This window comes from Pomacea canaliculata, linkage group LG9 (genome assembly GCF_003073045.1).
Source record: "Pomacea canaliculata isolate SZHN2017 linkage group LG9, ASM307304v1, whole genome shotgun sequence".
In the NCBI taxonomy this organism is placed as follows: domain Eukaryota; kingdom Metazoa; phylum Mollusca; class Gastropoda; order Architaenioglossa; family Ampullariidae; genus Pomacea; species Pomacea canaliculata.
In genome coordinates, this window is record NC_037598.1 from 22763609 (window position 1) to 22779599 (window position 15991).

The 15991-nt window shown below is 40.1% G+C and overlaps 1 protein-coding gene and 1 long non-coding RNA gene across 2 annotated transcripts; both read right to left on the bottom strand.

Annotated features, from left to right (window-relative positions):
* Positions 1–245: 245 nt before the first annotated feature.
* Positions 246–7247, bottom strand: LOC112572123. Its single transcript, XR_003100948.1, has 5 exons — positions 6623–7247; positions 3548–3877; positions 2121–2171; positions 1843–1889; positions 246–1733 (listed from the first exon to the last, which is right to left on the bottom strand). It is a non-coding gene; the product is annotated as an uncharacterized LOC112572123 (long non-coding RNA).
* A 2797-nt stretch (positions 7248–10044) lies between these two features.
* On the bottom strand, positions 10045–15747 carry LOC112572724. Its single transcript, XM_025252550.1, has 5 exons — positions 15318–15747; positions 13166–13476; positions 12731–12781; positions 11790–11836; positions 10045–11476 (listed from the first exon to the last, which is right to left on the bottom strand). The coding sequence occupies exons 2-5, from the start codon at positions 13452–13454 to the stop codon at positions 11468–11470; spliced, it is 396 nt and encodes a 131-aa protein (XP_025108335.1). The 5' UTR covers positions 13455–13476; positions 15318–15747; the 3' UTR covers positions 10045–11467.
* Positions 15748–15991: the final 244 nt, after the last annotated feature.

Below are 15991 nucleotides of genomic sequence, written 5' to 3' on the forward strand. Positions count from 1 at the left end.
AAAGACTGAATATAAGCGGAGAGCGTCAAACAATCATACAAAATTTCTGACTGGAAATTCATCAAACTTTGTATCCTTTTGTAAGTACACACAGGCACGCACATACACAAACACACTTACGTGAACACATGCACATTCGGACATGCACACACACACAAACACTGAAACACGCGTGTGCAATAGTGCACGTATGCACGAACAGAGAAAGGCATACTGATATTACCAAAAATAATAATAAATAAGACTTTATATTTGTCAAATGTGATTTTAATCCCGTACCATCATAGTTTGGGGGAAAGAGGGAGGAAAAACTTAGCAGGTATCGTTCTTTTCCAACACTCAAAATGTTTCTTTGTAAGGTGAAGTAGTCTCAATGAGCTACTGATGCTGAAAGTCTGTCAAATTCAGACACGTGGCTTCACAACAAACAAACAAACAAACAAACAAACAAACAAACAAAAGCACTTTCCTCGTCTAATATTGCGATTCAAATGGTCGATTTTATCGATCAGTTTATCGAGTTCTCGGATCAATACGGCACTTAAATTACTAGCGCCTACCAGGATATTCTTCTTTCTCACGATCACACAAGGAAGTCATTTGGATGGTGAATGTAAATGTAAACGAAAATACACGCACGGAACAAGTAATCACGATGTTTGTTATGAAAGACTGAAAAGTGTAGATCCACTCGTTTCCTCACTTCACGGACATATATCTCTGGACTGCTTGCAGAAAAAATGTCCGCCTTAAGGTCTAGGAGGAGGCCTCTGGTCGAATGTGCTTCCGGTTTCATCACCAACACGAAGAGGAAGAGCAGACGATGCCAGCTCTCGTGTTGACCCGAAGCACAAAAGATCCTTATGGTCTGTTTTGTTTTCGATTTATTGGTTCTACGCCCGTGGGAAGAGGAAACTAACGACTTTTGCCCAAAAATAAGGAAATAAAAATCTAACTAAATAACAAACACATTGCAAATAGGCTGAAAACATAAAAAATTTTACCGATGTTATAGATATTGGGAGTGAAAGGGCTTGACGAGACCCGAAAGTCTACAACTTCACGAAAGACTGAGAATTCAGACCGCCATCAGTCCAGAGATACACGTCTGTGCTTCCTTACATGCTCGCCTATCTAACCCACTGACACACTCATTTGTTCACGTAAGCAAGCAAGCACACACACAACATGCACGCATATTTTTCTCGTTGGAACGTTCAGACAATGACTCCAGAGGCCCTGACCCAGTCTACAATGTCCTGTAGACACCGCAAAGGTGCTAATAGTCTTTCCTTTAACAGGTGTATCATCAACAGGCTGTGTCTCTTAGTTTCCAGCGGGTTGGACAATGGACAGTCAATGAACATTGTGACTGGAGCTAAGCGGCAGGGGCATTCTAAGGACTCTCCAATGTGGAACTTGGTGATCATGCAATGTCTGGAAGAACTTCCCTAAAGAACATCCTGCTGTGATCTCGTTGGCTTGGAGTAAATCCTTCCTCTGTAGACACTGACCCGACTAGAGTCACTGAGCATATTTTGTTCTCAAATTCTGAGACCAGTTTGTCGGCGGGGTTTGTAACAACTTTCAAAACAGTGATCCTGGTAAAACTTTCAGTGGCGACTGTCAACTCCACTGACACCGTCAGTCACAGATTTAGAACTTCTGAACATCCTGGACCTGTACATCCGGGTGTGTGTCTAAAGACGCACACAGATATGGCCTTCAGCATTCTTGAGCAAAAGAGAACAAAACCAGGGATTAGTTGAATACAGCAATACAAATCAATAACAACAACACTTTATAGAGGTGAAGTATGACCAGGCAAAGATAGATATTTACCTCAGAATTTTCCAATGAGGATACTGCCGTTTCCTGGACTGGAAAGACTGAAACAAGAATATAAAATAAAATACAAAAATAGCCATTATACAATATTTGACTGTATTTAGTTCTTTTCACAATGAAGTAAATTACATTTGGACGTTGATTCGTTTCAAAGTATTAAAACTGTATATTTTATAAAATAGCTATTAGAAAGCGAGCTGACGATGGTGGACGATGAGGACTATGATGGGGATGAAAAGAAGAAAGGAAGGGAAGAAAAGGTGAAGTCACACCATATATTGCTGTGCTGTTCCTGCTTTCATAGGCGCTGTCCCTGGCAGTCTCTGAAACAAGACCACAACAGTCAATTTAATAAGTAAACATCGTGTAGTCTAAATTAAGCTCTTTAAAATCTTTCAAACTGAGGATTTTTTCAGAATCTGAGTGTTGTAACAACGGAGTTTTCCGGTCATGCTTTCCGTCAGGTTTATTTCTAAGTACTAAAGTTCTTCCGCGAACGTTGAGGAGATAGAGCTTCCAGGCCTTGAAAATAAGCTTGAGTCGTGTTAAACTGCAAAACTGCGATACCGTTTGGAGTTCCTGTTTGTTATCCGTGCGACTTCAATTTTTATCCTTTCATACAAGAACCATAGAGCAAATAGTGTTATCTGTTCTTCGACATTTTAGATTAACAGTGCCCCAGAAGAACAAAGTTTTACCCCCCACAAGACACCTTTAGAGTCAATAAAACTACTCGACAATTTTCTTATAACATGCCTGAGATACCTCCTATGAGGAGTAGGAAGCGACACGGGTGTTATTATCACCCAGACTCAAGGCGCAGATTTTTGGGGTGGCTGATTAGTTATTTTTGACTTAAAGTTTACACCACACACCCACTCTCTGTTTGTTCTTCCGCTCACCAGTAGGTTCGAATACTGCGATGCTATTTTTCGTGTATTGCAAAATTCTCCTACACTTCTTCCTTGTCAGTCTAGCTTCCGGGACCTCAGAGCAAAGGGAGAAAGAAGGGAAAAGTCTTAGTGGCCGAAGGAGCAGTAAACATAAATAATTCGCCGTCTCCGGGGCAGTCTTCTTCCGACCCCTGTTCTTTACTGACACAATCAGTATTCTGCTAAACAGTTTATGGGTTGAAAGAGGAAGTTTTTTTCCAGCTACAGGCCCGACCAGAACTCGAACCAGCAATGAAAAGGAAACTTAGCCTTTCAGCCTTGGAGCAGGAGAAAAAGTTTCCTTTCCACAAACAAATGTAAACCAAGACAACACACTCGTGAATTGAAGTAAACGCTCTACAGATACGGGTGGATAGCTATCTACTATACAGTCAGGGCTTCTGCTAAGGCCAAATTCTTTGGGGTCCCAGGGACTTCTTCAGATTTTTAAGGGGTCCCTGTTCTTCGCCCAAATTTGAAGGGGACTCATTGACGAAAATTGAAGGGGTCCTCCGAACTTTTAATGCGTACTGTACGCAATTTTTTGCGTAAGCAGAAGCCCTGTAATACATATCCTAGATTACATCCTACCGACAGGTCCTCAAATTGTGATTTATCTTGATATACTCGATGTTTAGATTCATTATTTTAACAATATTTATACAAGACAATTTTAGTGGAAAGAAAGAGACTTGCTGGATCACGTGATTAACGCTCCTTTAGAAATGTGAGTTCCTGACATGAGCCGAAGGCGCAGCAGCACTCACCTCGACCTTTTCTCTCCTCAGACGCTCTGGGCGTCGACCGCGTGTCTGAGAATCTCCTCAACGAGCTTGCCGACGTTTGCCGACAGTTCCTCTGCTGCCTTCTTCAGAGGCACCTCTCCATTGCTCCGAACTGTGCACGTGCAGCGAGCTCCGCCTGTCACGTGAACGGTGGCGACGCTGACTGCGTTTGTTATCGTCTTGACCCTGCAGGTCATGTCTAGCAATTCCCTCTTGAACGCCCCCCAGGCAGGACAGGGGGCATCCTGGTCAGCTTGCGCTTCCATATCTGAGTGTGCGACTATACGGCTACTGAGTCATCAGGAAGCTTTTCTGAAACATCATCACACATGCAGGTTACTAGGTTAAAGACAATTCAGTTTCTTCATAGAGAAGACTTCCTGTGTGATTATCCAACAGGAGAAAATATCTTCATAATATTTCAGGATTATTTGCTTATTTGGGATGAAGGCTGAGCTAGAATGAATAAAAGATATTGTTAAGGTCCCCTCCACCGCATTATAACGCAAAATATTGTTTACTGTGAAAATTTTTATTTGTGTTAGTGATCAACGTTTTATTCTCGTTGCTAGATCGAGTCTCTTAGATAGGAAAGATAAACATTCTTTTCATGATAGGTTGATAGTACAGTACACACAGTATGGGACCCCCACGTTGTGTGGGAAAGGGTGCAAGCAAGAGAGAGAGAAGAGAGGTGTTCATTTTTGATAGTCGAAGTTTTGAAACTCTTTTTTCATTTTTTTTTTTCTTATGAAGGCTAAATTAAGCTCTTTACAATCAGAGTCTTTTTAAGCTGACGATTTTTTTTTCAGAATCTGAATGTTTCAGAATTTAGCTGCGCCATGATCGTATAGAATCTGTAACACTTCCTTGTTCTCTTTGAATTCATGAGAACCACATACGTAGATAACTGCGTAGTACACTCACACACTCTTTACTTCCACACCTACGTGATTAGACATGCTCAGTTTACTCATACACATACACACTCTTTACTTACACACATAAACTCTCACTCTGTAGTTACATATATACACTCATCTCTATTTACTCATTCATACATATACACGTACTTTCTCTTTACTCACACACATACGTGATTATACACACTCTTTACTCGTACACATACACACTCTGTACTTACAAAAACTCTCACTCTTTACTTACACATATACATACACACTATGTACTCACTCATACACACGCACTCTCTTTACTCACACACATGCACACTTCTTACACACGGTTTCTCCTTCACTCAAAAGCACACTCTCTTTCTCTCCCTCACACACATTTTTCTCTCACTTATAAACTTATTTGCGCACGCATGCATACATCACAGAGAGAGAGAGAAAGGTGCAGACGTCCATCATCTTGGCAATGTTTTACTGTTTCAGTTTCACAGACACACAGTTTTTCACCCCGTTATTACTTATTTGCTATAACTGTGCTGTGATACAGTTGTCCTTGACTACATGACGTCAACAACCTGAGCAATCAGACTGTCAGCGAGCTTTTAACTTCCTTCTCTGCTGCTGTCACTCTTAAAAAGACAAGCTCTTCCATCAGTCATGCACACCACTTGTTGTCAGCACGAAAGGCTCCTTTATAAAACCAGTACATAATCTGGTCGGTTTGCTGTTACTTACACTACTTCGATTTTAAAAAAAAAACCGTCGGATGTAATATTTTCGCATTTTACTCCTTTCAATAACTTCCATTAATGATGAGATTTTTTCTGTAATGTGTTTGAATATATTCACTGGATTCCACTCCCTCGTGTTTCATTCACTTGGGCAGCAACCTTGAGCTACATTGAATAAACTGAAATGATGATTTACCCTCTTGCAGTTTCATATGATAACATTTGTTCATATTCTCAAGATTACTCAATATCTTCCCAGTATTGAAGTCACTAACATTATTCTCTGGAGTCGTTACCGTTACATCTAATGTCATCGACCTTTACTGCAGGTACTCGGCGAGTCCTTGCATTGATCTTCCTTCTACATACTTTTTGTGAACTTGTTCGACATCTTTGTTATTATTTTGTGATCCTGTTCAGTGCAATGTGTCTGCTTTTGGCTGAGATATTGCCCTGTATAAACTACTACTACTAAACACGTGGCAATGGCAGGTTTCCAGTTTCTCGCTAAGACTGACTGGCATCGTTCAGTTTGAGCTCTGGTATTAAGAGAAGAGACAGCATAATATTTGAAGTTAAACTCGTTAAGTAGAAGACATTTTTAATTATGCCAAATACGCAGGAACCCTCATCAAGTGTTAATGAGTAAAAGTGTTATAAATTTTACAACAGTGTAGTATTAAATGCTATCTCGAAAAAAAACTTTTTTCTTTAACTTTGTCCAAAAAACAAAAAATAAACAAACCCCTGAAAATGAAGTACAAATGACTGGTGTTCCTGAAAAACAGTTCCTCGAAATAATACATTTTTTCTTAAAATTCTCTTCTTTGTCTCCCAGGATTGGATTTAAGAGGATAATTTTCTTCTTATTTAAAAATACTTACACCTTGCGTTGGAATAATCAAGCATGGGAATTCGAAATGCACAATCTTTTTGTCTAGTTAAGTTTGTTTTTTTCTTATCTTTAGTCACACTTCTTACCACGAATTAAACTTCAAAATGTGTTGTATCAATTTTATTAACTTACAGCATTTCTCACCGATTCCTCCGTCCATTTTGCACCCAGCTAAATATATCTTGTAAGTTTCTAGAGTGAACGACAAGACATCTATTGCAGGTTTCACAATTAAATTTACAGATTAAGATTTCATGCCATGCTTCAATAGCTCTAAACTTTCAAGAAGCAATCCTGTTTCTAAGGTTTATAACATTAGTGACAAAGCCAGCGACTTTAAATAAATGACACGTAAAGAAAGTCGGTAAAGACAGGAAGGCCGCCATCTTACTTCCTTGTTGCGGGAAAGAATATTAGATAACGTGTGCAAAATAGGAAGGGTTTAGTGTTTACATGTGTCTGTTGTTTACTCAAAACATAAACAACAAAGGCAGAAATAAATAAAACACAAGCATACCTGATAGTGGTCATGAACTTGGATGAGGAAGGCGATGACGGATTTGCTGGTTTCCCCGTCCTCCTGTGGGTTGTATACAGATTGCCTGTAATGCGACAGACTGATTCTGATCCTTTTCTTCGCTGTACACAGTTTCCACTCATGAATACAAGCTTGGCAATTGTGTAAAAAGTTGCTGGTAGGTTTCAAGTTTCAACCTTTTTGATGCGTCCGTGATATGATCACACTCTCCCACCCTCGAGAAGCACAGAGTTTTCACAATCAAGTGCAGTTTATGGTTTCAGACCAAAACTATCTTAATGTCCAAGGAAAACTATGTTTGAAAGAAAAATATTAATTTCCCGATTGCATGTCGAGCGTCAACACACTCTGTTTATGTGTTTACAATACACAATCTTGTTTACGATACAGAATAGTTGTCGACAGTTACAAAGGTTGAACGAAGGGAAACAACACTTTGAGTATCTTTATGTGTCCAAGTGCTTGAAATCAGATGAATAAAGGTCATCAAACGACGAAACACATTGACTTCCAAGTAACTCAAGTTCTCGATGACTTTCAACAAACATCTATCTGTGACTGTCAACACGCGGTAAGCGACCAGGGACCGGATCCCGCTATCTCACAGGCAAGCGACTACTTCAGGTTTATATATTCTAGTGATGATCTATTTTTACTCGCCTAGTTCTCTATTTTTGTGCTTTAGGATTTTCCCCCTGTTGACAGTCAAGTCGTCTGAAGCAGAAGTTTTACATAGTCCTGCTCAGGATGTGGCTTGCACGACTCGGCGACACAAAAGTTACTCGCGGACCCTGATTGTTTCTTGGAAAATCGCGATAACTCTTCATATTTTTAATTTTATTTATTTTGCATCCTACAACAACTTTGCTGTCAAATAATTCACAGACTCAGCTGCAATGCACGATAAAGAATTTCTCCTCTTCCACTTACACACACCGAAACATAGATTAATTATTATTAAGTAAACATAGATTATTAATTATATTTATTTTTATATTTATTGACTTCTGTACATGTGAGTGACTCTGTATCAACACTATCCTGAGGACTTGTTTTTTGTGGATTTTATTTTATTTATTTTTTTTTTTTTTTTGAACAGCATTGACCAGATAATCATAACTTTCCTGAGCACCATTACCCAATTATGTTTTGGAACAGCATTGGGCATGTATTCTTTAAACCATTATTATCAAAACAGATTCTATGTAATTTTTCCCACGTTTGAAATGTTATGGGGCAGCCTTACCCAAATAGGAAGGAGGCGGATAGCTGAGTGGTCAGAGCGCTGGGAGAGAGGTTCATTGGTTCGATACCCGTGTAGCGCAGCTCACTTTCCCAACCCCTTCAACGCAGCTGGCGGAAACGGGTACCTGAGGGTTGGGGAAGGTAAGGTAGCGAGGGAAAGGAGATGGGCACCACCCTCACGCAAGGCTGACCCCTAGTAATGTAAGGATTCTATCGACCTGACAAAGGTCATGGGACGACTTTTATTTGTTGTTGTTGTTGTTGCTGTTGTTGTTGTTGTTGTTGCTGCTGCTGCTGCTGCTGCTGCTTACAGCTTTGTATGTTCTAGAGTAATGTTATCTAAGTGGCGTCGACGTCGGTGCCTGACAGCATCTCTTGTGATGTTCTTCCTGGATGCCCTCTGACCGAATTTCCAACAGCCTCTGAGGTCGATATAAAAAGCGTTATTCTGTAACCCAAGCCAACAACTTGCCAGTTAATCCCAATGTCCACAAGCCCTCTTCTTGGTTGCTTAGATATTTTGCCATCACAAACACTGTTAAGGTCAGCTTAATATCGGGTGTTTTCCCATCTTTATTTAAAAATGCCCTGGTGTGGCCACTTCATCCATCCTTGACGACAGTGTGTTAAACAACTACTGCCCAGTTTCCAACTTTTCTTGTCTCTCTAAGATCATAGAGAAAGTAGTTTTGACACAGCTCTGGACCTGCTTACAAGAGCACTAACTCGTTCCCCAATCTGAGTAAGCATATAGACCTTTTCACAGTACTGAAACTACTCTAATTAAAGTGACCACTGACATATTATCTGCTCTTGACAGCGGTGATGCTTCTGTCTCAACTCTACTGACCCTATCAGTTGCATTCGACACTACAGACCACTCTCTGCTTCTTCATGGACTCCACGCCCATTTCTGGACCAGCACTAGCGTGGTTCAAATCCTGATATGACCCAGACTGTGTTTGTTGATGGTCAAACATCTCGCCCTGCTTCACTTTTCTGTGGGGGTTACCCAAGGCTCAGTACTCGGCCCAGTTCTGTTCTTTTTGTACACAAAACCACTTTCATCATTCATCCAGTCTCTCAAAGGTTCTCATCAATCATTTACTGATGACACGCAGTCTGGTGCTTGGGGTTAGGAAACGGGACCATGTCACTACTTTCCTTCGTTTCTGCACTGGCTCCCCATCCGTTCTCGTATTAAGTATTTATTATAATAAATTGTGTTTTAATTTCTTTGCTGGCTCCTGCCTTGACTATTTCTCAGACCTTCTCTTCCCTGAAGTCCCAGCTAGACAACCCCGTTCTTCGTCTGACGACCGTCCCTTAACTTTTCCTGTCACCAAAACAACAACATGTGGTCACGTGATTTTTAGTTACTGTGCAGCGAAACAATAGAACCCTCTCCCTTTCCATTTCCGTGTCCCTCCCCATTAAATTCTTTAAATGTGCACTGAAAACACACCTCGCCCTTAAGTATTACTCCTAACAACAGTCCACACAATGCTAGTTTTTTTTTCACATCCTACCCCTGCCTCCATTTCCCATTGCTACTTCCCTCCTCGTCTTCCTTTTGCGAAATGTCTTAGTCCTTGTTACTTGTTTCCTCTTGGCGTTTTCTCTATTTGTTTTTTATTCGTCATCGATACTGTTATTTATATTTCTGTAGTTTTTGTGAGTTGTTTGTTTGTTCTTCTGTTCCTCGTATGTTGCCTGTCTCGTTCTTGTTCTTAAGCACGCTCCTTAGGAGTAAGTATGATAATAATATGTTATTTATATAGCTCTTTTCCCGACCATTAAATGTGGGCTCAAAGCGCTTTACTAAAAAGAAAAACACACGACCATAATAATAATAATAATAATGGATGCTGGTTTCAAAAACAATCACTGAAAAATAGCCAGATTCTGTTCAAGAATTTCCAGGACTGAAATACTGGAGGCAACCATCAGAATATTGGGGTAGTCATAGACTGTTCACAAGGGATTGTTGTTGTTGTTGTTGTTGTTGTTGTTGTTGTTGTTGTTGTTTTGTTGTTAAGTGCTGTAATGCTTGTGGGCATGATCATTCACGGAACTACTGACGAAATAGTGTACCGAAAACGAAAGTGATGAAGCATTTTTACCCAGACCCACAGAAATAAAAACACAGTCACACAGCAATGCTTAAATGTTACATTTCATCATTACTCGTAAACATTTTCTCGTTATTAAATACTGACTGCACAATAGAAGGTATTCATTGCCCATACATTATGTAAAGAATCTGCAACCAGGATAGACATGAACGTCTTTAAATAAGTCAATCAACTTTCTTGATCGAACAACAACATACTTGAATCGAATAAAATGCACAGTTCTGAAGACTGCGCGTGGTCAGATAGAAAACATATATACATTATTGCTGCGGCTTCTTTGATAGTGTACATTTTCTTGATGCTATAACCATCATTCTGAACTCATTTCACAATATTTTTCACTTGAAAAATGTTTGACCCTGGCTGGTATTTGTTTTTAAAAAAAACTCTCCAGGTTCTGTCTTCGAGTTTCTCAATAATTAGGGTAAAAGGATTACAATTCAAAAACCTTCCTGTACATCATGTGTCTGTGTGCATGTTCGAGTCCGCGGGCGTATGTCCATTATAAACTTATATTTACTAATTTACTCTTCTGCATAGCAGACCTACTATATACCCGATTCTGAATAAAGGCTTCCAAAATGCTTCACGGGTTTCTTCATAATCGAATTCATTGAAGAGTAACCGAGACCCTGGAATGACTCGAATGACTTTCGAATATCTGTAACTGCAAGAACGGGGTTAACTTTCTTTTCTTCGGTGTTCCCGGGACCATGCCTGTCAGACTTCGAGGTGATGAGGACAGCTGTTGTTTCAATGTTCCCCTTTATACTCCAGCGAGCTTTTCTGTCGTGTCTGAAAGACAGAACTGCAGGACATGCTCAGGGAAAGGCATCAACAACATTTCGTACAAGCACAGGCTAGTCAACCAGGAACCAAGAAGTGACACCAGGTATTTTTAAAAACACGATCCAATGACCTACATCAGCAGGCTAGTAATGCAACTGTTCTATGTATGCGACAGGTCAAAGGGTATTGAACGCATGTGAGTCAATGTCAACTGAGAGGCCAGGATGCGTGAATAATAATAAAAAAAAGAGTCTGTGTGCAAATATTGAGGAAAACAATTCAGTTCAGATAATGATACACAGCTCACATCACGGGTATGGTCTCTAGAAATAAACAATGTCTACCCACTGATGTTGCCATTGTTTATGATATATACAGTACAGCATCAGCAGAGCATCCACCAGTGCAAAGTCATCCTTTCAAAGAAACGACTTAGGATACAGTCGGATAGCAAATGATCACAGGTGGGACAGTCACAAGCTTTCTTACACAGACTTGAATCAAGGTTATCCTCAGAAACAGTGGGTTAATATAGCGAAGGTCAACATCGTCTTCTTCACCTAAAACCCAAAGTTGACGGAGGCAGAGGTCACAAACTGCCCTGAGGTCTTGGTCAGTCTGGCCTGAGATGTAAACTATTTCATTCTTTGCATCCTCAAGAATCCTGAAAAAAAATATTAGAGAAAATTCACTGCTGGTGCTTCTAAAATTAATTATGTATATCACTGTGAGTTGTCAGTAGAGACTGCCTGTAACAAAAGAACTATACAGTCTCTCTTTAATCCGCGTTAATAAAGGTTAACACCAAACATGAAGTTCAAGGAGTCAAAGTTGTCGCAAGTCAATAACAGAACATACAGATGTGAGTAATCAGAATGTTATTGTCTCGGAAACGGAATAGATGGTTTCACTCGGATTTTGTGCATTGGTATCTTTTAATGAACTCAAACAGACATGTGTAAACACAATTAATTTACCTCAGACGTATGTGGCTTATCTTCTCCTGATTCTTGCATCGGATACTCTGAAATTTTAAAAAAATCGTATCTACAATGAAAGAAGCAGAAACGATAAAACAAAAAAGAGGAAATTTATTTTGTCAAAGAGAGAAAATGATTTAAATGAAAGGAATTGGCGGTTTACACTAAGGCTGTGAACATTTTATTTATTCAGCACAATGGGATGCTGTTTATTCTGATCAAGACTTTGAAAGTTTAAACCACTGAACTTTCAGAATGCAAGCTAATCCAGTTTTATTTATCCGAATATTCAATAACAGAGTTACTAAGAACCTGCATATTAACTTTTAGAATAAAGATCTCTAGAGGTGAAAGGCAATGTTGATACCGACGAAGCTTCACGCATCGCCAAAACTAGAGACCCCCAGCATGCACTGCGACATTTCACACGTCCCATTAGTTTACAGTATTTTCTGTGTATTCATGAGAAACAGGGACGGATATTTTAAACTGAGGTCGACTGTGGTTCACTAACAGAGTTTAGACGACATTTTTTCCCGTAGTAAGGTCAGACGTGCTTCAGAAAATGCGGTGAGTCATCAAATCCGGAAGAGGCGAAAACAACACAAACAATTGCGGTGAAGATCAGGTGTATGAGTAAGTAACTGTCTGTGAACAAGTTCATATTCAGACAGAGTAGCCGGCACTTTAACTAGGTGCCACTATACACTATACAGACTTTTATAATCTGAAGTCTGTGGGTGTCACATGCAGAAAAAGAAGTCGAGAGGTGATCTGAACCCAGGACAAATAACTTTTCATTGCACAGGTAACCAGCTCGTACCATCGAAGACCCCAGAGGTCGTTGATCAATCGATCAATCAATGGATAGACAAATGTTGATAGACGAACGAATAAACCGATACAGGAGTCAAAGGGGAGGGAATCGTGTTACCTACCATAAAAGTTTTCACTGTTTCTGCTTTCGTAAGCACTGTCTCTGGTATTCTCTGAAAAAGAAGAAAATAAAAATATAAAAAGGATTAAAATGAGTTATTTTGATCTGACAGACTTTAATGAGGACAGGCTCCTTTGTTACTGAAGATCAAGTTTATTTACATGTATCTCACCTGAAGGGCTTTGTCGACAACTCAGTTTGCACCTCATTCCTAATTATTTAAGTCTTTGATCCTTGATACCACAAGTACCCGTGCACAAGCGCGGACACACACACAGAGGAAGCAAACATAAACACACAAACAAAATGAAGTGTGTTTATAAATAGTAGAAAGTAATCGGGAAATCCAGTTATAACGGAAAGAATACCCGACATTTTTTTGTTTTACTCTTCCGCTTTTCGCTAGACGATGCACTCAGGGTGGATAGCGACTGACCTCGACCTCTGCGGTGCCGGAAGAGACCTTGACCCTCGAGTGCGTGCATGAGCACCTCCTCCTTCAGCTTGTCCACCGCACGTGAGAGTTCTTCAGCCGCCTCCCGCAGGGGGACATCTCCTTGCGTCTGACCGCTGGTGCACGTGCACGTGGCACCTCCCTTGACCTGAACTGTCGCTATTTTCATCGCGTCTGTGATCTGGATGACTCGGCAGGTCATCTGGAGCAATTCTTTCTGAATCATCTCAACGCTCGGGCAAAGCACGTTCTGGTCAGAACTGAAGGCCATTTTGTGGCTTCCTCCACAGAAGCTGCAGAGAGTAAGTGTGAAATTAAAAAAATATGAATAAATAAAAATATCTGATACTAGTAAACTGCATCAGCTGTACTTCAAATTTTGTGTGCCGCTCCTCCTAAAGTAAACATAACTGCAATGAAACAGAACGTGAAGGTAAACTCATTAAAGTTCATTTGTCTCGCATTGATCGTCACTGCTTAATTAATTCCTTAATTTTATGTTTTAAATATCCTGTTGCTATCTCATCGTAGGAATGTATTGATCGTTTATAATATTCTGTATCACCATATCAGTCCGCAAAATTATCTGATTAAAAATTAGCCTGCTCTATTTGGTCAAGTTTTCCCACAGGGTGTTAACATTTTTGTAAGGTGTACAATGCCAGCCTGCCTGGCAGTACTGTTCTCTGAGTAACCACAATCCGCCTTTTCGTAATTAGGTGCGCGAAAAATATGCTCTGATCCTATGAAAATCATAGAGAAACAACTGTTTGGAGTCTGTAAAACATACGTTTATAAATAGAAGGTTGCTAGAGATGACAGCATAGTGTAAAAAAAAAAACCTTCTTAGTGCTAATGCACAATTTATGTTTGTTTTTGTTCGTTTGTTCAACGGAAGTACTACAACAGCAACAACAACAATAATAATAACAACAATAACAATAATAATAATGGCTATTTAGGACACATACACCTCCTCCTAATGAAGGAGTTCATATCATGTACAAAGTGTCTCCATACATACTACACACACAGACGTGCTTGCACATGCAACAACAAGGTGGAAGAACGCTACGTGTATTAACAGCCGACATCTAACCGGAAGTGGTCTACCCTCGGCTTTGGAGTGAAGGTTCTCGTGCATTGTTCTCCAAACTTGTCCATACAGGCCGCGGCAGCTATCAAGAAACATAAGTGTCTGTCCCGTCATGAACTTCTCTGTGTCCTGTCTATCCTGTAATGGACCTTCCCTGCTTGTCCCTCAAAATTTACGTTATCAATATGATTCATAATATAAATTAATGTTTGTTATGAAAAAGCTTCTAGAATGAATGAAATCTCCCTTGCTTTGGCGGCAAATGATTTCGCGGGACGGATGTTACCCACCCTTGATCTACTGGTTCAGGTGCACAGCTGGGGAAGTACGCTGTGTCATCCCAGCTGAACACAGAAGACAAATAACAAGAAAGAGAAACAAGTAAAAGGACTAATCTAAGAGCCAGTTGTCAACATCAAAAGAATAATAAATCTTCAGATCAATTACTTATTCGCCGCGATTCTCCCAATAAAAGTCCATGACTATCGCCGTAGGCCACTTATCTATCAAAAACCCACATGGCCACCCGAGGTAGAAGAAGGCAACTCCCCTATCTACAAAGCAGTAGATGAGAGGGCAAGAGATGAAGCATCATTCATTGTAAACAGATGTAAACTGTCTGAGTTAACCAGACTGTACAACAGGTACAATCAAAAGGAACTCGATGTGAGACTAAGGATCAGACAAACCAGGAAGATTAGTAGGAGGAGTACAAAGGTGTCAGTTGAAACCTGGGGGAGACTAAGTGGGGTTGATATCAATATGCTGTAACGTTTTTTAAGCTATGCTATACGTAAGTATGTAAATTAAAATGTAATTAAAAAATAAGTGAACACATTGTCTCTGATTATTGTTTTCTAGTTTGGAATAATCCCAGCTTTTCTCTCTCTCTCCACACACACACACAGGCGATAGTCGTAATCCTCACGACCACTAATGCTCAGCTGTTCGGACACGTTGCTTCAACATTGTCAGCTCAGCGTATGAAAAATAAGAATTAATGTGAAAGCATACAGAACGTTAAAGTTGAATACCCACCTGATTTCCAAAAAAAAAAAGTGTCTCGTAGATGACTAGATAAATCCGACAGGGGGAAATCCGGGTAATCCCTCTATCTCTGGACGGATATCCTGCTTTCGCTGCAGATGAGAAACTTCGATCCGTCGATGTAAAATCAGGAGCAGTCAAGCATATCGAGCTTAAAACTTCTTCCATAAAGATTCGAGCAGAAGTTTGTTTTTTTTTCCATGCGAAGTCATCCACGTTCACAAAAGACAGGAGACCTGCTTGAAACAGTGGTGAGCAGATAAAAACGTTGGGAAAGGCTTTCTCAGCCAGTTGTTATCGTCTCCATGTCACTGAGCTACTTTTATCGAGAGACTCGTTTTCGTGGGCACAGAAAAGCTGCTCGCCGCAGGTCTTATATTGAGTATTCCCAATAGGAAGTAAATTAGCTCATAAACAAGCCACCAACGGAAAATACCGTTGCAAAGGATTGCACTTGCAGCGTATATGACAGAATATTGGTCTATTTTTGGAATATTGGAATATCGGAATATTCCTTAGTCAATGAGCCAGTCTAAAATGACCCATAGTGCATGACAGAAACCTACGACTGAAATCTTTATTCGCTCTGTGTGTGTGTGTGTGTGCGCGCGCGCACGCGCGCGCGCTCATGTTTATGTTTATTAATATTGATGGGAGGATGTTAG